Below are 21,790 nucleotides of genomic sequence, written 5' to 3'. Positions count from 1 at the left end.
TAAGCCTATGTCCTATCTCTGCTGAGTGCTAGTCTCTCTGATGGCAGAACCAAAGGATTTGGTAACAATTCAAATGGAATAAGCACCTGGCACTACATCTTGCACAAAGCAGATGATCCTTCCAGTGAGTTCCATGGGCTTCAAAGTCTTTTTTGGAGATCCCCAGGCTCATATTCAGAAAAGGTGGGTCACTGTCCCTTGAGAGCTGTCTACCATGATACCATTTGAGATACAGCCTAGACCCTCCTTCAGCCAACGCTTCTTCCTGTCCACCCCACTCCTCAGTTTAACCTTCTTCTATGGTACTGACCACCTCAATAGGCTGGATGGGCTTGAGCTGACACTTCTGCACCACCATGGTGCAGTTCCCCAGCCCTCTGTATCTGCTGCCTCCCAACCCCTGTGCCACAGGGGTTCTCTCCCACAGCCCCGCCTCTCCCATTAATACCAGTCACCCTCTCTGTAGCCATTGCCTGGGTGACCGGCCTCCTGTAGGGTCTGGTAATTTTAATTACATTTGCCAGCCTAGGGCATCAGAGAGGCCAAGATTCATGTCAATAAATGTAATGAGACCTTTTCTGTGCAAATCAGGGCCCTAGCACTGACAGATTTTGGGGAAGCCCCCATCAGGCCCCCTCCTAGAACTATAAGTGAAGGAAATGGGGTTGGCCCGTCTCTACCCCTTCTGGAAGGGGGTAACAAAGGAGAGAGCGCCTGCCAGTGTCCCCGAGGTTTTATTTGTGTATGAGGATGTGTTAATGAAATGTATTGGTGCCCTTCGGAGGTGGGAGCTGGGGGTGGGGAGAGCAGGGCCTGTCTTTAATTGGATCATACCAGAGCATCATCTGGGCTAATCAGCAAGGCAACAAGGAGCTCCCGCTCAGATTAATGATTGCAGTCTAATCTGAGCAGATCCCATGATTGGATGCACATCCTGGGTAATTGTGTTTGTGGCCCAGGAGCAATGATGAGAGGGATCTGAGGAGGTGGAGGCCCGTGAAGCAGGAGAGTAGGGAGGAGCTAGAGTAGGGTTAGGGTTGGACAGTGCTCAGTTCTTTCCGGCCTCATCCCCACCTTCCACCCTCACACACACACACACACACACACACACACACACACCCAAGATGTTCAAATTTAACTTGGACCACAACACCCCCTACCTGCCCAGGCTGCCGGAGGGCGGCCAGGTGCCAGGTGCTGCTTGAGAACCAGGGATTAGATTTGCTACACAGAGATGGACCAGGAGGGTGAAGTTAATCCAGCTTTTGCTCTCCCTCCTCCCCTCCAGTCTCCTTCCTGGTTCCCCCTTTGAAGTGAGTGGGTTTCCATGGAAACTATGATGTCCTGGGGAGCAGAAGAGTGGCAGGGAGCAGGGCTGGCCAGGTGCGAGTGGGGGAGGAGGGCGCTTTTTGCAAAGACCGTTCTGCTGAGGTATTGACTGCCTCCCCCAGGGCAGAGCCCGGAGAGCGGCTCACCCCGAGCCGCACCGCAGAACTTACCTATTATTGATAAGGAAACGCACGCTGGAGGTGTATGCACAGTGAGGAAACAGCCAGGACCTGTGCTTTGTTTTTCTATTAAAAAGGCTGGAAAATCAAGCTGCAGGATCAGATGGGGGCGGGGGGGGGGCATACAGTTTGTATTCCTCCTTGGTGGCGTTGATCATGACAAAATTAATTGGGTTGACATTATTGTTGTTTCTCCCACTATAGATTGTTATCTCTCTCTCTCTCTCTCTCTCTCTCTCTCTCTCTCTCTCTCTCTCTCTCTCTCTCTCTCTCTCTCTCTCTCTCTCTCTCTCTCTCATTGCCTTGTTCCCAGCACCTTAACACCATTTCCTAGAGTCAGCAGCTTAGGTGAAGTAGGTGTTGAAAGTCTTGTTGAGTGGCTTCATTTGTAGTTCTAGGCTGATGTGCTGGCAAAAGCTCTAGGAGCTTTGATGTTCTGATTTATAGGTTTTGCTGATTTCTGGGATGCAAATCCTCCTATGATGGGCCATTCCAAACTGCCAACATGTGTTACAAAGCAGTTAGAAATCCATGGTCAGCTCTAAAGTAGAGCCAAATAGTAAGTGTATAGCCCCTCTCTCTCTTTCTCTCTCTCTCTCTCTCTCTCTCTCTCTCTCTCTCTCTCTCTCTCTCTCCTCTCCCCCCCCCCCCCACTAGCACTTTACCACTTGAGCCACACAGCTCTCACAGACTTTCCTGCCCAGGCTAGCTTCAAAATATGATCCTCAGATTTCAGCCTCCTGAGTAGCTAGGATTATTGGCATGTGCCACTGGGTCCCAGCTACAGTCCCTGTTTTTAAGCAGGTGAGCCCTCCTATATGCTGATTCCTTAGAATGATCTTACCTTTAGCCATGATTCCTGATTCTCATCATCCTCTCTGGTCTAAACCTGGGTTCTTAATTTGAAATGTTCTCTCTTCGTGACTTAACAGAACAGTAATGCGGACGGAGTAAATGCTTTGTAAGTCTCTGAAGTGAAGACGGTCCTCCAGAACCCCAAGACACTGAATCTTCTCCTGTCCACTGCATCTCTTTCCATATTTTGGAGCAAAGCAAGCTTTCACTCCTAAGCTTCTCCACTGTGTCCAAGTTGCTTCCAGGCCTTTCCTGACTTATCAGTAAATGAACAGCTTCCTGGCAACTTCAGAAATCCTCCTTCAAACCCTTCTCCTGCCTCCTCTTTCTTATCTCAGCTTTCCCAGCTTGACCTCACCATTCCACACCTGTACCCCCTAGCTCCCCATAAACCACGTGCTCAGAGCTTCTCCTCAGCTGTGTGCTACCCCTGAGAGTTCACAACCAATGTCCAGCTCAGCTCAAGAAAGCAATATGCATTCCTAAAGCCATGTGCATAGTACATTCACATCTGTTCCATTCAACGGGGTTTTTCTCTAATCCACACCTATTTGTGAACAGGACAGAACAGGGCTGAGAGTGTTCAGAGGTTCCCCCTGAGACCATGCTAAAGGTGACTGAAGCCACCAGCTTGACCCTGACAGTCCTTTAACTCGAGGTGCAAATACAGCCAAGCAGCTGTGCTGGGCAGTGGGTGTCAGAATAGAGCTCTCAAAAACAGCCATGGTGATAACTCGTTTTCTCACCTTGGGCAAGTTAATCTCCTAGAGGCTGGATTTTCTCCACAGTTGCAAAGAAAACTCTAATCAGCAGAATAAAATTACATAATGTCAGGTTTATCTGGCATGCAGAGTAAGTGGGGGTAAAGACAACTGGAGTTTCTTAAACCAAGGGACTTGAGCTTCTAGTACATTTAGTGAGGTGGTGGTCCTCGGCGTTAGGGGGACTGTCTTTGAGCTTAAATTTGTTTGGCTCATATTCTGGGTCCACCACTGGGCATTTAAGCCTTTCTGTGTCTCAATTTTCTTGTCTGTAAAATGGGACTTCACGGGCTGGGGATATGGCCTAGTGGCAAGAGTGCCTGCCTCATATACATGAGGCCCTGGGTTCGGTTCCCCAGCACCACATATACAGAAAATGGCCAGAAGTGGCGCTGTGGCTCAAGTGGCAGAGTACTAGCCTTGAGCAAAAAGAAGCCAGGGACAGTGCTCAGGCCCTGAGTTCAAGCCCCAGGACTGGCAATAAATAAATAAATAAATAAATAAAAATGGGACTTCACATAATACTGTCTCTTCTTCAAGATTGCCATGAGGATGAGATGAGAGAACTCATGCAAAGCATTTAGGAAAGAATCTGGCAGGTGGTAAGCACCTGCTAGGTTGGTGAGACTAGGAGGTGAGTGACAGGTGTGATAAATGGAGGGGGGTGTCCCCCAGTCAAGTGATCTTCACACCATAATTCAGTTAAGCATTTATGGAGACTACCAGGTGGATGTAAAGCATTGTGTTAAGTTCTGGAAGGCATTATAGATAAAGAAGAAATGTGGGGAGGAAGAAGATCAACATAGAAAGTAGCTGAAATAAACTTGGCACATATCAAAGGCTTTAAAACGTATTTGTAGTTGACTACAAAGTATCTGCCCAGTCCTGCTGCTTTTCCCAAGGAAAATGAACCCCAAGAGAGGGACCGCCAAGCTGCCTTTCCTGGGACTAGCCTGGTAAATGTTCAGAGAGAAATGACTCCAAGTTCAGGGCTACACAGTTCTGGGCCCTGCTGTGCCTGTCCTCTAGCATCTGCCTGGTGGGGACCCTGGGAACTGGCACTTTCTAATGAAGTGTCTTTGAGGGAACTCATCTACCCTGTGACCAAAGGGTGTTTTGGCTCCATCAAGGCGACCTGGGAGGCTGACCCGTTGCCTTTGCTAGCAACGAGCTTGGTTCTTGGAATGTGCCGGGTGAGGTGGTCCAGGAATGGTGTGAGAGAAATGTCTCCATTCCAAGGGAAAAGTTGGGACCAGAGCTCCAGGCTAGGGCCTCTGGAATGCTGTGAGCAGATGTTTCCAGCTGTGTCCTTCACCAGGCTTTCCACACTGGGGGCCCACAGATGCTCCCTGCTTTTTGAAGTAGCCAGATTTATTTCTGTCAAAGATGGCTGGTGGCTATAGCCAGTGGGGTGGGGGTGTGAAGGGAACCCGCTGGAGCCACAGTCTAAACAGTGAAACTAAGCTTAGGTTTCTTGAGTTCCATGGAAAGACTGTTCTCTGCCCTTCCCTCCAGCACCCAAAGGTCCTAATCCCAAGCCCAGCCTCTGTAAGTAAGAAGAGTGTGATGGCAAGTAAGAAGGTTGCTGTGGAGCAGGTGTACTCAAAGGTGGTGGTGGGTCCTGCTCCTTCCACAGTTCATGGGCATGGCCTACATAGGGCCCACTCATCCGGGGTCCCTGCTAAGGGCAGGCTCTCTGCTGAGAGATCCAGGAAGATCTGGAAGCCCAATGGCACGTCCCTCTGATGTCATGTGACTGTTAGTGCTAACTGCTGATAGTGCCTGGCCCATAGAAGGATCCCAGTGAATGGTAGCTGCATCTGTGTTAAGTCCTACACTGAATCTGGCCCCTTGAAGAAAGAGAAGGCAGTCAGCAACAGGGCTCCCAGCTAGTGCCAATGGAATGGGGCAGAGTCAGCACAAGCCAGTTAGCCTACTGCCGCTCAGGCTCCTACAGCCAATGGCTACCTTCTTTCCTGGGCTCTGCTAAGCCTTTGCCTCTCTTTTAACCATGGCACCCTTCTCTGTTGCAAGAGTACTTTCCCAGGCACTGATCCATTTCACCATCAAGTGGAAAGACTATACATTAAGATTTTTGTTTGAGATCTGATTCTACCACTGGGGGAAATGGGAAATCATACGCTTTTGATAAGTCTTCCTTCCCTACAAAGTAGACATTCAATGAGAATATTATACAGCATTATTACTAGAGGGTTATTGGTGGGGGGCAGGGGTAGAGGGTGGGTGGGAGGAGAACAGAATTTACAAAAGAAGGTATCACAGGGATTCTTTGCAGTTCAACTCACTCAATTAGTTTCAGGAAACAGTTTAACTACTCAACATGTCAGTATGCAAATAAGTAAAATGGGCATGATAACGTTGTTGGGGTGTTACATGCAATAAGTACATAAAAGAGATCTCATCATCTTACCGTGTGTGCGCATGCAATAAGTACATAAAAGAGATCTCATCATCTTACCGTGTGTGCGTGCAGGCATGCCTGTTTAATCCCTGACAGTGTCCTCTCCTGTAGGACATTCATTTTGTGCACTGGCTGGATTTCTAGTGACTGGATAGGAGCCCTGACTCCCTCTCATGAGCTCGCTAATATCAGGGAAAGGCACTTATTTTCTGTGACTGTTACCTCTCCTTGTTATTATGAAGGGACTGGAGATCTCTACCAGGTCTCCTGTTAGGCCTCTTGTATTTTTGCCTTTATGGACCATCCTTAACATTCACATTGATGTAACAGTGTGTGTGTGTGTGTATGTGTGTGTGTGTGTGTGTGCGCACGCACACATACATACTTATGAATGAGGGGTGAAATACAGAGCAGGCTGTGATTTGCCTGGGCCCCCTACTTCCTAGGAGTGGACCTGTCTACCCACCCAGGGGAAGGAAGCTGGGTTGGAGCCCAGGAACCCTAACAGATGCAGTTCCAATTTAGCAACACGAAGACGTCCTCTCCAAGGCAACCCAGGAGAACATACCGCCCACTGGGCAGGACTAAAAATACACCCGCCTGGTTTCAACGTCACACCTGAAGTAAAAATACATCCAACCAGGGGCTTCTGGCTTCTTCTCCCTATCCCACTCTGTTCTCTCCATCTGGTGCCTTTGAGGGGAGGGGAAATGGGGGTCCAGGCAGGCACCTTTCTTCACATGCTCCGCAGCAGAGCCTTGAGCAGAGAGGTCTTTTGTGGCAACTGAGGCTAGAAGCTGGCAGATGGCAAAATTGGATGCAGGTGCCACAGTAAGGAGGGATTCTAGGCTTGGAACAATGTTGGGATGGTGTCTCAGAGCCTCCATCCCTGTAGTCATTGCCTGTTTCATGCATTCATTCATTTTCATTCATTGATCCATCAAACCTTTGTGGAGCCTCTGATGTCTGTCAGACACTGTGCCTAATTCCTAGGAATTCAGATAGAGATCAGATGGGGTCATGGACTAGAGTTACCTTGTAGTGAGGAAGACAGATCTGTGCTCAAGCAGCTGTGGTTTGTAAGATGTAGTAAGTGTCCTAAGCAAATAAAATTAATTCTTACTGGCAGTGATTTTCTTTATTAAAAGAAAACGAAGTGGTATTTATTTATTTATTGGTCATAAACTCCATGCCTAGGCACTGTCCCTGAACTCTTGTTCTCAAGGCTAGTGTTCTACCACTTTGAGCCACAGGGTGACTCATGGTTTTCCGGTGGTTAATTATAGATAAGAGTCTCCATAGACTTCCTTGCCTGGGCTGGCTTGGAACTACAATCCTCAGATCTTAGCCTCCTGAGCTGCTACAGTTGTGAGCCACCAACACCTGGCTGAAAATTAAGTTTTGAGGGGTTTTTTTTGTTTGTTTTTTTGGGGTTTTTTTGGTCAGTCCTGGGGCTTAGACTCGGGGCCTGTGTGCTGTCCCTGAGCCTCTTTGTGTTCAAAGCTAGTGCTCTACCACTTGAGCCACACCACTACTTCCAGCTTTTTCTGAGTAGTTTGTTAGAGATAAGAGTCTCAGGGACTTTCCTGCCCGGGATGGCTATGAAAAGATGTTAAGGAAGTGTTGGAGGACTATCCTGGCAAGTGGGGTCTAGGATATTGTCTGTTTCTATTATCTGAGTTGCCTCTGGCCTGGGGCACTAGAAATAAAGGGTCAAAATGGCAGCCCCTGGGCAGAGCTCGGAAAGGCAGGCCTTGAGAACCACTATGTGTCTGCAGAGAGTAAAGTAGCTGGAGCACAACTCCACCCCTGCATACATCCCTTCATCCACCCCTCTGGCCAACAGATTCAGTGTCCTCTGGAGAGGACTCACCATGACTAGACCTCTGACCCCACTGAGTCATCCTGGAAATCTGCACCCAGAAATCTGGGTGCTAAGAAGCCAGCCTGGGCAGGGAAGTCCATGAGACTCTTATCTCCAATAAACTATGAGAGAGAGAGAGAGAGACACACAGACAGACAGACAGACAGACAGACACAGAGACACAGACACAGACACAGAGACACAGAGAGAAATGGAGTTCTGGTTCAAATGCTAGAGAGCTAGCCTTGAGCAAAAGAAGCTCAGGGACAGTGCCCAGCCCCTGAGTTTAAGCCTTAGGATTGGCACGAATGCACATGCGCGCGCGCACACACACACACACACACACACACACACACACACACACACACACACACACACAATCTCCACCTAGAAATCTGTCTTCTGTAAGTATATCCCACCTTGTGGATCATCATCCTTGCCCCAACTAGGAAGGGCTCTGCCTCCTCAGTCCCCTTCAGAAGGAACCCAGAAAGGGGAAGGGAGGGAGGGAGAGAGAAATAGAGATAGTAAGACTGGTTGATTGTAAACGTAGAGAAATGTAACAATGACACCTGCCTTCTGAATAACTAATGTAAGCAAATAATTTTTTTTAAATACTTTATGAGTGCCCCCCCCCCAAAGATACTCAGAGGTGCTAGGAGGGGAAAGGTGCTACTTCTTGGCTCCCTTTTTCCACCATCTATTTGCAGGATGAATCTGTGCAGGGAAAACCTAGGGGTGCCAAGGGCAGCCACAGGGAGACAAGATGGACAGCCCAGGCAGGCGACCACACACTTGGCTGGACTCATAATTGAGGTCTATAACATGGCCAAGGTCACGAGGAAAAGGATAGCTGAGAGACTCAGAAGGGACAGAATGGCATGAATCACAAGGTTTATTACCCAGAAAGAGCTCTGCACACTCCTGTACCCCTGCCTGGGACCATGCCCACACCCTCTCCCTAGTCTGTGGTCACTTATTCTTGACTACATGCCTACTCTCTCCATCACTCTTAGTCTTGGTATCGTAGCCTCTCTGAAGCCCAATGCTTTTGCATTCTTTCCAACTCCTCGCCCCCCTCCCGCCTTTCTACTCCATCGCTAAGCAGGAAGAAATGTTTTACATTAAAAACAAAACACAATATGGTTGTCCAAGGAAGAAGGAAAGGAAATGGTTGAAAGGACATGAGCTCCACCCACACAGCTCATATTTAACTTCAAGTTAGATGTGAATGTCATAAGTACCGGGAAAGTTATGGTCTTTGAGAAGCCAGCAATTAACAATGAAATTAGCTCTCCTGAAGAGGATGCCCAGAAGCCCCCTCAAACTGAAGGAGTGTGTGTGAGTGTGTGTGTGTGTGTGTCGCACGCATGTTGGTACTGGGACTTGAACTCCAGGTCTGAGTACTGTTCCTTAGCTTTTAGGAGGTTTTTTGCTCAAAGGCCGGCAATCAACCACTTGAGCCACAGCTCTACTTCTGGTGGTTATATGGAGAGAAGAATCTCATAGACTTTCCTGCCTGGGTTGGCTTCGAACCATGATCCTCAGATCTCAGCCTCCTGAATAGGTAGGATTGCAGGCACGAGCCACAGATGCCTGACCTGAAGAAACTCGACTTTGACAGAGTGTTCCCGGGGATGGCCAGAACTCCAGCACAGGGCCACAGCCATCATCCAGCCCCCATCTCTGCTCTATCTGCTTTCCTAGGGGTGGCCCCATGCAGCTTAGCCCCCAGACTGGGCACTCCAAGCCAACAAATTTGGGTGATATAGAAAACATGAAAGCAGAAATGTCAGAAGTAATTAAACCAAACGATGGCTTAAACCCCTGTAGAAATCAACACATCCGGTTTAATCACCTGCTTAAGCTAGCACAAGGCTGCAATTCTATGGAGAGGGCTTCTTTATTTCTTTGGATCGTTAACAGGAACTGCATATCTTGAGTTAGATTTTAGTTCTGATGTTCCTGGGGGGAGGTGATGCAGTTGGGGGGTGGGGCACGGGGGTGGGGGACTCAGGAAAGGGGGGGAAAAGAAATAATAAAATATTCTTTGAGATCATCTCTTCTTTCCCCATCTCCCCAAGCCCAGCCTGTCTTGCCCTCCCTCCCGCCTCTGTCCATGCTCCCAGCACCCAGACTGAGGCACAGTGCTGAATGTGCTAAATTAGGCCATTAGAGAAATTCATTTCTCTTTATTAGTCTGTGTCAAATCCTTTTTATTAGTGGCTGGAAACGACCTCTCTTCTGCAGTAAAATGTCATGCCAGTTCACTCCTTTTATTTGTTCTGCACTGACGAGGCTCAAACTCTCACTGAATTAGTGCAGTGAGATTTATTTCCTCCAAATTTTGAACGGCTTAAGAGAGATTGGGGTGGTGGGGGGCAGTCACATGGGAAGTGGTTGGGGATTGGAGAGAAGCTGATCAGGGGAAGGGTTCTCGGAGGAAGAAGGGAGCTCTTGTGGAGGTTAAAAGTCCTCAGCTCTTTGGAGAGTCTAATGACCATCTCTCCTATCTTGTTCATTGTCTTCTGGGCACTGGAGACCTGGCTCTGCATTCCTATTTCTAGCTCCCAAAGGATGTGATCCAACATGGAAGAGACCTGGGCAGAGGGAAGAGAAGCCCCTAAAAGCCATGTTTTGGGTCAAGGTGCATGGGAGAGGGAGTGTCAGTGACACAGGGCTTGTCTGGCAGGTGTGAGGCCTTAGATTTGATCCCCATAACCATCCCTCACCTCAAAAAATATTCCAGCTGGGTAAAAAGAAACTCTCAAAAGCCAAGGTCGCACATCTAATGGGAAATCTTTCTCCCTATCCTATCCTTGCCTCAACTAGGGACATCCTTGTCATAGGTGACATCCATACCACTCTCACACACCCTGCACTATTTATGGGGGCCCCTGGACCTGCCACCAAGACTTCTCAAGCTGGATGCTGATGGCTCACACCTGTAGTCCTAGCTACTAAAGAGGCTGAGATCTGTAGATTGCGGTTCGAAGCCAGCCAGGCAGGAAAGTCCATGAGACACTTATCTCCAATTAACCATCAGAAAGTGGCACTGTGGCTCAAGTGGCAGAGCACAAATGCTCAGAGACAGCGCTCAGACCAATTTCAAGCCCCAAGATTGGGAAAGAAAAGAAGAAAAAAAAATGAAAGAAGGAAGGAAGGAAGGAAGGAAAGAAGGAAGGGAAGGGGGAAGGGAAGGGAAGGGAAAGGAAGGAAAAGGAAGGGAAGGGAAGCCCTCCTTCAGAGGGCTTGCTGTCTTATCTACTTTATGGGGTGGGAGGCAGGGAAGATAGCATAGGAAATATTAATTAACCCTTAGTGAAGGGTAGGCTGGGGAGCTGGAGAAGGAGCTAAGGAGCTAAGGACTAGGGATAGGGCCAATACCTGTGGCCCAGGATCCAAGGAAACTCACTAGGAAACTGAGCCTAGCTCCACAATAGTGTAGTCTCAGTCAACTCTCAAGGTGGCAGCTAAGCAAGTAGCCATGATCCAGGACAGAATGGGGGACCAGAGTGGGGGCAGCTACCATGGCCTGGTACAGTTGGTGTGAAAAGTTGTCAGTAAACTCAGCTGTGGTCTGAGCTCAATAGACAGTCAGGCCTCCTGGTGTCCATGGAAATAACTAAGTGCAGGAACCTAGGGAGAATGGGGAAAGAGGATAAAGGACTGGAGTGCTGACAACACTGCTCACTGCCCTTCCTTCCTGACTGCCCCCAATGGTCAGGTGAGGGGGAGGGAGGGGGCCTGGCCATCCCCGTGAAGTCCACCCTGTGCTCCATGGCCCCTTAGCCAACTTGGGGAGAAGGACAGGTGGCAGATTCCCTTTTTCTGAGTGATCCATGAGTACTAGCAACTACACCAACAGGGTGTTGAGTGGTAGAGTACTTGCCTATGCACGTGCAAGTCCCAGCCTTAGTACCATAAAAAAAAAGACCCCTATATGAGCCAGGGCTGCTAGTCTCACGCCTGTAACTCTTAGCTATTCAGGAGGCTGAGATCCAAGGACGGTAATTCAAAGCCAGCCCAGGCAGGAAGGTACTTAAGACGCTTATCTTCAATGCCAGTGAAGATATAACTCAAGCAGGAAAGCACCAGCTTTCAATGAAAAAGCCATCTGAAAGCTCAGGGTCCTGAGTTCAAGCCCCAGTACTGACACAAAAAAAAGAAAAGGTCCATCTATGTCCCCCCATATCCATTCTGGGGAGTTCTGATGCCCAAGAATGCAAGATGTGTAAGATAGACCCAGGTGGTTCTCCGCAGGAGGTGAACCTTGTCCCACCCAAACCCTACAAGCCCAGCTGTGTCTGAGGTCCGAGAGGCACCTCATCATCTGACGTTTACCTCTCCAGCATTATCTCCTCCAACCCCTCCTGCCCACCTCACTCCAACACACCCAGCTCATTTTGTACCAAATCCTGCCAAGCTCACCCCCATCTCAAGCGCTTTGCTTTACCCCCTGCACTTTTTATGGCTGTTCTTCCCACCGTGCAAAGCTTAACCACAATGTCACCTCCTCAAAGACACCCTCCGTGACCATTCCGAGAGAAGCTTCGCCCTCCGCAGGGACCAGCACAGAAGCAGGGGGCACCCTCTTCTCTCTGATGCTAGGGCTTCAAGCTGAGGGACTCAATTCCCGCAGGTGCCACCTGGGCACCCCACTTGTCACCTATACTGTGCACACAGAACACATAACCCCACATACATTGCATACAGCTAGGGCAGAGCCATCCATACACCATCTTCATGGCACCACCAAACCCGTCCTAAGTCCATTTGCATGCACACAGCCCTCTGTGCATACATGTGTACATACAAGACCCACACAATGTTGTATGTGCACACAATGAAAAAGACACAGGGCACCACACAACCCTCGTCCCCCTACTCTGTCAGCAGCCGTCATTCAACTCCAGTGCACACATGTGCATTTGCACACACCCACATACACACACACACACACCATCGCCTCTCTGGCAGCTGCCTGCCCATCTTCCCGCCATTGAGAAAGGAATTGTGCGGTGACCGTAGCTGCCGTGGGTTGGGGCGGGGGGCTGCACCCCCACCACCTGGCACGATGCTGCGGATTATTAGTTCCTGGTAATTTAGTGCCCTTGTACAGAGTCGATTTGTGCCTTTCATTCCTAATTGATCTAGTGGCTGTTTAAATGGCAGCAGGCATCTGTTGAGAGTAGGAAGGTTCATAAGGCGCAATAATTCATAACACCGTCTGGAATTTGCCTTTCATGGCCCTCAGCTAAACCACTGCAGGGCTCTGCTTAAATTACAGCCACTGAGGCTTTCTTTGGTATTCCACTCAGGGCCAGGAGAATCTTGCATTAAACTGGGATCAGGTTAGATTAGACTATAATATGCTGCAGTATTACTGGCTGCAAATGAAGACTTACACTGGAATTTAACCCCTTCACCTGGTACTGTCTTTGTCTTCAGCCAGATGGCTGAACTCACCCATTGTTTTGCTCTGCCAGAGCTCAATAGATCTTCTGACCATTTGCAGATGAGCCCCTCTTAAATATTGACCCTCTTTCCTGCAGAGAAGACACCCCACCTGCTACAGTCTTGGAGCCCCAGGAGTTTATAAAATAGCTCCCCAAACATGGGCCTGTCAGGGAGAAAGTGCCTTCTGCCCCAAGGCTCGTTTGAAGCAGAGCTTATCTCCCTTTATCCCTTCTCACCCCTCTCTCCCTAGAGCTGAGGAAGAAGGGGGGTATCTAGTATGAATGTGGGTGGGGTGTCTTTTGTGAGGGTGTGGGTAGTGCTGGAACTTGAACTTGAACTCAGGGACTAGTGTTCCTTAGTGTTTGTTTATTTACTCACAGCTGAGTTCTACCACTTGAGCCACTACTGGAGTGTCCACTTTTGGCTTTGGGGTGATTACGTGGAGATAAGAGACTTACAGATTTTCCTGTCTAGGCTGGCTGCGATCTGAGACCCTCCGATCTGTTTCCTGAGTATCTAGGATTACAGGAACAGGCCACTGGCACCTAGCCTCCTGTGTGCCTTTTTTTTTTTTTTTCATTTCTTTATTGTTTAAGTGATGTACAGAGGGGTTACAGTTTCATATGTAAGGCAGTGAGTATATTTCTTATCAAACTTGTTACCTCCTCCCTCATTTCCCCCCCTCTCCCCTCCCCATCGCCTCCCCCCGATGAGTTGTACAGTTGGTTTACACCGCATAGTTTTGTAAGTATTGCTGTTGCATTGGCTTGTCTTTTTATCCTTTGTCTCTCCATTTTGGTATTCCCTTTCCCTTCCCTAGCTTCAACACACCTATATACAATATCCAGAGTACTCTAAGTGCCTTTTTGCTAAGAACTGTTGGGATTCCAGAATGGGACAGGCACCTAGGCCCCCCCTCACCTCCACCTCCCCACCCCTGCGCCCTGTACTGCAAGCGCAGAGGCTTAGCCAGCTCTCCTCTCGCTGTGTTCCATCACTGTGCATTCAGGAGAAAGCATGGCCTCTTTTTTCCTTTGTAGGGTTAGCTCTGGTCTCTAAACTGTAGCCGCTAGCCACACGTGGCTATTTAAATTAAAATTAATTAAACTTCAATACAATTAAAAATTCAATGTCTGAGTAGCAATAGCCATATTTCAAGTGTTCATTGGCCTCACATGGCTAGTGGTTACTGTATTGGACAGTGCAGATTTCAGAGCACTTTCCATCACTGCACAAAGTCCTATGGACAGGGCGGGCTAGATCAGCCCTCAGGCCAGATCCCAGAGACCAGGCCCCACATACATTTCTCCTCTCCCTGTAAGGAACACCTCATAGAAAAGAAAGAATTGAGATGTTGTGGTCCCAGGAGCCTAAGGAGACAGACCAGAGACAGATATGCAGGTGGTTGTTTTCTAGAGTCATGGGAGAGGAGACGGGGGCTTTCTGACCCCAGGACCAACACCCCAGGAGTACGCATGAGCCATGCTACAGAAATAAATGTGATATCCATGTGTACATGTAAATAAGTATGCATACATATCGTGTATGTATTCAACAAATATTCAGGGGGGTCCATGGGCCTCTGCTGGGATCTGGGAGGGGGGAGGGGGGCTGAAGTGGACTTCATTCCTTCTCAACCTAGTAAAGAAGGCATATAACAAGACAGACAACTCAAGGATGAGGGGCTTAGGTTTGGAGGTGGAGGCATTCAGAGAAGCTTCCAGATGGTGGTATGCTCTATGCACTCATAGAGCCACATTGTAGGAACGTGCACATGGCATGTGCACGTGCGTGTGCACACACGCCAACGTGCATACACTCCATTCATTGCCTTAGTCAATGGGCTACCAAATATTGTTTGAATATCTGGTATGAGCGTATAAGATTCTAGGCTTTCAACCATCATTAATTGAGAGAACGTCTTGGAGGAAAACACTGAACAAATAATGATTCAAAGTACAGCTGTGCTAAGGTTTGGCGGTGGGAAATGTGATGCTTGTTGTTGGGGTGTCTGACCTCAACTGAGTCTGCTTCTTGACACCAGACAAGTAGAGAGATCTGCCCACTGTGCGTGGATGGACGCTCGGGCTTGTGCACTTTCCCCTTGCGTACACTTGCCAGTGCACAAATTCTGTGCACATCCGCTGCCCTCAGCTGGCTCCAGACAATATGTGAGTGTGTTTGAGTGTGTGGTTCTATGATATATATCTGAACCAAAGTACTTATATCAGTCCGTGAGATTCTTACCTCCAACTAACCGCCAGAAGACTGGAAGTGGCACTGTGGCTCCAAGTGGTAGAGTGCTAGCCTTGAGCAAAAGAGCTCAGGAACAGCACCTAGGCCCCAAGTTGAAGCCCCACAACAACAAAGAAAAAGAGATGGATTCTTACTTCTTTGAAGGGTAAGAACTTCTCCAAACAATCCCGAGGGAGACCAGGAAAGGAAATAGTGCCAGCTAGGCTCACCCTAGGCACTGGGGCCATTCTCGAGGAGTGGGACCTTGGGAGAAGTAGTGATGGGGGTGTGGAGAGGGAACACTGCAGCCCAGCCAGCAGTGCCGTCTCTGTGTGTGCGCATGTGTGAGCTCTCGATGTCCCCGCAGGCACCCTCTCTTCCCGCTCCTGACGCTGCTGTTTGAGAAATGTGAACAGGCCACCCAGGGCTCCGAGTGCATCACCTCTGCCAGCTTTGACGTGGACATCGAGAACTTTGTCCACCAGCAGGAACAGGAGCACAAGCCCTTCTTCAGTGATGACCCAGAACTGGACAATCTGGTAAAGACCCCTCAACCCAACCCCTGGCTAGAGCCTTCCTGACCTCTGCTCATCTCCCCCGAAAAACACCCTAGAAATGTTTCCTTTGTTACTTTATTCAGTGAAAACTTCTGAGTACCCACTGTGAAGCCTTGTACAGCTGAGAGCCATTTCCAAATTCTTAAACCAGGCCTTCTAGGCATAGGTGTTTGCTGCCCCTGTGCTTCCTGTCTCTGCTCGTAATGGACCCACCAACCTGACTCCTCCCCAGCTCCCGGTACAGGCAAGTGGAAAAGATGACACAGCAGCCAGAAGGCAGCTGTTCTGAGCCTAGGACTGTTCTTGGAGAAGATGGTGGTGATGTGCTGCGGTGCAGAGGGTCGGGTAACAGACACTCCTGAGCAGGATAGTAAGTGGAAAGATCTGGAGACACAGTCATGCTAGGAGGTCCAGCAGAGGGCCTGTTCACTCTGGTGGCTCTCAAACTATTTGCCACTCAGATCATCCCTACAACTTAAAAGACACAGTTGCAGCCAGGCGCTGGTGGCTCATGCCTGTAATCCTAGCTACGACTCAGGAGGCTGAGATCTGAGGATTGCAATTTGAAGCTAGCCCTGGCCCGCCCCCCCCCCAAAAAAAAGTATGTAAGACTCTTATCTCCAATAAATTACCCAGAAAAAGCCAAAAATGGCACTGTGGCTTAAATGATAGAATGCTAGCCTTGAGCAAAAGAACCCCAGACCCTGAGTTCAAGCCCCAGGACTGGCAAAAAAAAGAAAAAAAAAGAAAAAAAAGACACAGTTCCTGGACACACCGAAGAATTGTGATTCAATTCATAGGGCACATGTGAATCTGCAATTTCTGTCTCCTTGGTTAACTTCAGTCTTTGGCTAGGTTTGGTGGTCTTTAGGTTATATGGTATCTGGAAATTCTCATTTAGACCAGAGAATTTTTGTTGTTATTGCAACCCTAGGATTTGAACTCAGGGCTTTGTGCTTGCTAGGCAAATGTACAACGTAACCCCCTAGGAATTCTGCTGTGGGAAAGTGTAGAAAGGCTGTTCTGTGAACCCTGATTAGTCCTCCTGGAATTATTAACCACAGCTCCTGATTTTTGTGGGGATGGATTGCCCTGATTATGTACGGTAAATTTGGAAACTCTGCAAAACTCTTTCACACATTGATTGATGACGATGCTGACCTCTTACACCCAGAGTTTTAGGCAGTAGCTGCTCCCCAAAGGAGAACAGAATGAGAAAAGCAAATGTGACTGCAAAAAAGGAAAGAAAAAAAAGCACACACACACACACACACACACACACACACACACACACAGAATGCATCTGCGGAACAGATGTAAATGACTTTGGGATTATTCTGGGCAGTGAATTATCCACACCACTGCTTCTCTGAGTTGGATGTGGTCCTTTATGGAGTCCAAAAGCTAGTGACTAGGAAAGTTCATGTGGCCTGGAAATTTGTGAAAGGCTGTGATGGGGCCATCATTTAGAGAGCAGGGCAGACCTCAGGCAGAGGATAAACACTTGCTGGCTGTCAGGAGTGTTAGTACAGGCATTAACATCCCCAACTCCACCACTGCTGGCTTTTCCTCATTCCCAGCAGGGGCTGCGCAGCCCCCACTGCCCAAGAAGCCAGCCCACCATCTCTGGAATTCCTTAGGAAAGCAGGTTCTCTACTTGATTATTTTTAAGGGCAAGCTGGTCTGGCCTTGCCCTACTCTTTGACTAATCAGAATCAGACAAGAGTTAAGAAGCAGATCTTCAGAAACCCAGATCCAAGCAGCCATGTATGCAGGAACTTGAATGGCTAGGGCTTTACTTGACACAGAAAGAAACTGAGACCTACCTTGGTAAGGAAAGATCTAAAATTAGACCTAATACTGTGAAGAAATTTAAACCTTGGGAGGTACTTGGGAACCAAACCTCAGCTGCCTTGCCTACTCTTACCTACCATATGAGCTGTGGAGGAGCCACTGGAGACAATTTCCCATTCCAGCACAGCTTGAAAGAAAAACAAGTGTCCAGTGCTATGTTCTTCCCTTGATAGCCCTGCCCAGGTGTCTCCCGGTTCTGATCACTTAAGTAACCAGATTTCTCCAATCAATCTAATGACACTGGGTTGGTGCCTGCTGTGGGCTGAGTCTGACCTGAGGATGTAGATGTTGTGGAAACTTCGGGGGCCTCAGGTATCTAGTATCCCCTGGTCTTGTCTCAGGTGATGGGCTTAGGAATGGTCCAGTTGATGGAGCAATCTTTGGACCATCCATCCATTCTCACGTAGACCTGATTTACCAAAGTAAGTTCACTCAATGAATTAATGAGTTAAAGACTGATGGATTGATTGATTATGCAAATGGAAAGTGTGAAAGAGACCTAGAGACAAAAAGGCCTGAACCTAGGATCATCATTTATTATCTGTGTGACCTTGATGGCTGAGAGGCCCTTGAAGCTCGGTTTCCTCATCTGGAGAGCTAATGCACCTATTTCATACAATCATAAAACTTAATCCATGAGCTGGCTTATGGAATTGGCCTTTAAAAATGTCTTGCATCTGAGGACTCATCTCAAATGCAAGGTGCTCCTACTCTCTGACATCATCTCCTGGCCACTAGCAAGATGTGGCTGGAACTTTTTGGGGGGGAGGGAGGGGAGGTGTTGGAAATTAGTGCCCTTTGCTGGCCCTGTTCTTAGTCCTGTGTGAGGCAGAGGAGATGACGGCGTCGGAGCCATCATTAGAACAAGAACCATGTCGCCAGCACAACCGAGATGCACGTAATTAGAAATTAGAAAAAGGTCAGATCACGTTATTACCAGCTCAATCAGCTGCCGAGTGCCACAGCCAGTTAATTTGGCATCTGTATTTTTTACAACCCCGCACACGTAGCCCAACGGACTGTAACTCTTTCTCCGGACAGATATACTGCGCAGCCGAGCAGGGACATAAAACGAGGGACCCCAAGCAAATGAGCTGAGATAATTGAGAGATTTATTTTTTATATATGTGTGTGTCAGGGTGGCTTTCCTTTGCCCTTGAATATTGACTTTCATAGACGGGATTGTCAGGAGGGCACACCAGTTCCCCCAAACTGTGATTCTCTAAAGATCTCCCCACATCCGGATCCCGGCCTCTCCAGCCCCATTCAGCCCCATGCTCTGCTTTCTCCTATCTTAGGAGCCTGGTCCTCTCCATCCCCATCCACTTAGCCCATCATACCCTCCCATGCTCCCCTCTCCCCTGCACACCTGCTGCTCCACAGCGCCCCTACAGGGTGGAATGTGGAATCTTAAGACATGGGAGAAGCAAATCCACCTCCCCCAACCTCGAGGCTCCCCCCCCCTCTCTTGCCCCACTCCACCTTTTACAGCTTAGGGCCTGAGCATCCACAGATCCACAGGAGAGATGTGACTTGTCACAACCAGGACCTGATTTGTGTTCCTTCTGCGGTGGCTACACTTCCCTTCTCCCCGGCAGCAATAAAACTCACTTGGAAACAAAATAGTACCACCCATATCTCCCCTTGGATCCCGACCGCTCACCCTTTTCACCTCCCCATTTCCATGCCATCATGGCCCCTTCCCACCCTCCGGTGACTCAGCTGGAATTTCCCATTGGGGGCTCTCCAGAAAGAGGTCATTCCCAATTGCCCACACCACCAGCGCTTACCTGGGCCCCTGATCCCCTCAGCAGCCTCTGACTGGCAGTTGGTAAAGTTTGTAAAATTTGCAAGTTCCCCAAACCCCTTTGAAAGGTAAAAGCTTTTTGTTTTATAAAATCTGATTTATGGGCCCTTGGTGCAGGGCCAAGGTTTTATATATTATGCAAGATTTCAAACTAAAGCTGTAAAACGTACGGTTTCAGTTTCATGCATGGAATTTTTTTATGTGTAAATTTTTTAACATTTATGGGCATGTTTTAATGAGGCTCTGGTTGTGGCTCGAGGGACAGATTATGGCTGCCGCCTGACCACAAAGCCAGCTCCAAAACGGAGGTCTCCCCAGGCCTCTGGGTCCACTCTGAAAAGGCAGAGCTAGTGTCTGGAAGCTGGGACTGAGAAGGCACATGAAGGAGCCAGCCCAGAGCTCCAGGCCCACTGAGACCATGGGCAGCCCTGTGGCGGGCTTTATTCTTTTAAATGTAGAAAAGAGTTAAAGATCTTACTGACACCAGGGGAAGGAAGGGAAATAAAAATAATCAATGCTGGTAATAATTAACATTTATAGAGCACTTACCAGGTGCCAGGTACCAAGCTAAACACTTAGTTAAGCCGCTTTGCAAATCCACAAAGCGTGCATTAATATGACGCCCCATCTTCCTTTGCCTTACATGCTGGAAGTCTTGGGTTCAATCTACAGCAACAACTAAAGGAATACCTAAGCAGATATACCTAAGAGTTACATTTGTTTGTTTATTTCTTTATCTACTGGTGCTGGAGGTCAACCCCACGGCCTTGCACCTGCTAGGCAAGCTGGCTGCCATTGAGCCACACAGTTCATAAAAGTCAATGGCATTTTCCTGCTTTACAGGTAGTGAACTTTTTAAGGTATCACTGTGGAACAATGAAAGGCTAAAAGACTCTTAGCCTCCAAAGCCCATTTTCTTTGGCTACCCTACTTGGCTATTTGATTCTCACAGTAGTCCCTGCTCTTAGATAGAAGAAGAAATAAAAGGCCAAGGTTTCTCTAGACAGTAAGTTGTATAGCTAGGACATGAATCACATGAATCCAATGCCCAAAAGGCTGAGGCTCTGTCCTCAGGACTCTCGATTGCTTCTCCAAATTCTGGGTTCTTGACTCAAGCAAACTGGTTTGACTTGTCATGCATGAAGTTTCTGTAAAATGTTCATTCCGTCCCATTGTGGCTGTCCTCCAGTCCGCGTCCACCTTGCTTCCGTGTTCCACTTTTTAGCCCAGTGACCCTACATTTCCAACTGGGTCAAGCCAAGCTTGCCCAGGCTGGAAAAATTCCTGATTAGATTTTAGCTTGGCTTCCCCAGTGACACACAGGAAATGTCAGAGCACATTAAGGAATGTATGTTTATAAACTCCTTCTCCTGTAAGTGAGGGAGAATAGTCCCAGCTTCTCAATTTGCAGAAGAGGGGGGTGGGAAGAAGGGAGGAATTTGCTCCCTTGGCAAGGAACCGAGCAGGTTATCTAATCTCTGAGCCTCCATCTCCTAATCGCTAGAAGAGTGATTGACAACATTGCCTGTATCCCGGTGGTGATGAAACGCAGACAAGATCGTGGAGACAGAAGCCTTTTGTAAATTGTAAAGTGCTATGTATACAAATGTTTGGGAAGGTAAGGAGTTATTGTCAAGCCAAAAGGCCACATCCTATCACAGAAGCAACCATAAAGAAAAGAGCATGGAAGCGGAGGGAGGCCACATTGGCAAGAAGAATCGGCATTTATTGAGGGCCCTACGGTATGACCAGAACATTTGCATACGCCATCTTTTTAAATTTCCACACAAGAACTTCAACATGTAGGTATTTTCATCCTCCTAAATTGGTCAGATAAAATTTAAGCAACTTTCCCAAAATGCCCAGACAGCAAATAATAGATTCAAGACATCATACCGTGATTTCATTGAAAATAAGAAGCCCCTATCCAGAAGTGGCGCTGTGGCTCAAGTGGCAGAGTGCTAGCCTTGAGCAAAAAGAAGCCAGGGACAGTGCTCAGGCCCTGAGTTTAAGGCCCAGGACTGGCCAAAAAAAAAAAAAAAAAAAAAAAAAGAAGCCCCTCTCTTGATACTTTCCTGGAACTATGGATTTTTACACAGTGCTGTGTCATGAAATTGTGAGGCTCCATCTTACTTTGCTATTTTCAAGAGGACCTCTTAGAAGAAGTCCAGGGTTTTGTGTGTGTGTGTGTGTGTGTGTGTGTGTGTGTGTGTGTGTGTGTACATGTGTGCACACCAGTACTGGTGCTTGAACTCAAGATCTGCACAGTCTCCCTTATCTCAAAACTGGCACTGTCATTCGAGCCATAGCTCCCCTTCCAGCTTTTTGTTGGTTAATTAGGGATCAGGCTCTAAAGGGCTTTCCTTCCCTGGGCTGGCTTCGAGCTGTGATCCTCAAATCTCAGCCTCCTGAGTAGCGAGGATTACAGGCATGAGTTACTGGTGCCTGAGGAAGGCTGGATCTTTAT

The 21,790-nt window shown here is 48.2% G+C and overlaps 1 protein-coding gene across 9 annotated transcripts in view; it reads left to right on the top strand.

The window, feature by feature from the left end:
• Nucleotides 1-21,790, top strand: part of Pknox2 (PBX/knotted 1 homeobox 2) — a 248,935-nt gene that overhangs the window by 190,960 nt on the left and 36,185 nt on the right. For all 9 annotated transcript variants that reach the window (XM_048343710.1, XM_048343712.1, XM_048343704.1 and 6 more), the window contains one exon: nucleotides 15,473-15,644. In XM_048343710.1, the coding sequence (XP_048199667.1) occupies nucleotides 15,473-15,644 (172 nt within the window). The remainder of the gene's footprint in view (nucleotides 1-15,472; nucleotides 15,645-21,790) is intronic.

Source organism: Perognathus longimembris, chromosome 3 (assembly GCF_023159225.1).
Source record: "Perognathus longimembris pacificus isolate PPM17 chromosome 3, ASM2315922v1, whole genome shotgun sequence".
Lineage (NCBI taxonomy): Eukaryota > Metazoa > Chordata > Mammalia > Rodentia > Heteromyidae > Perognathus > Perognathus longimembris.
Note: the sequence above shows the minus strand (reverse complement) of the source record. Positions and strands in the feature narration are given on the sequence as shown.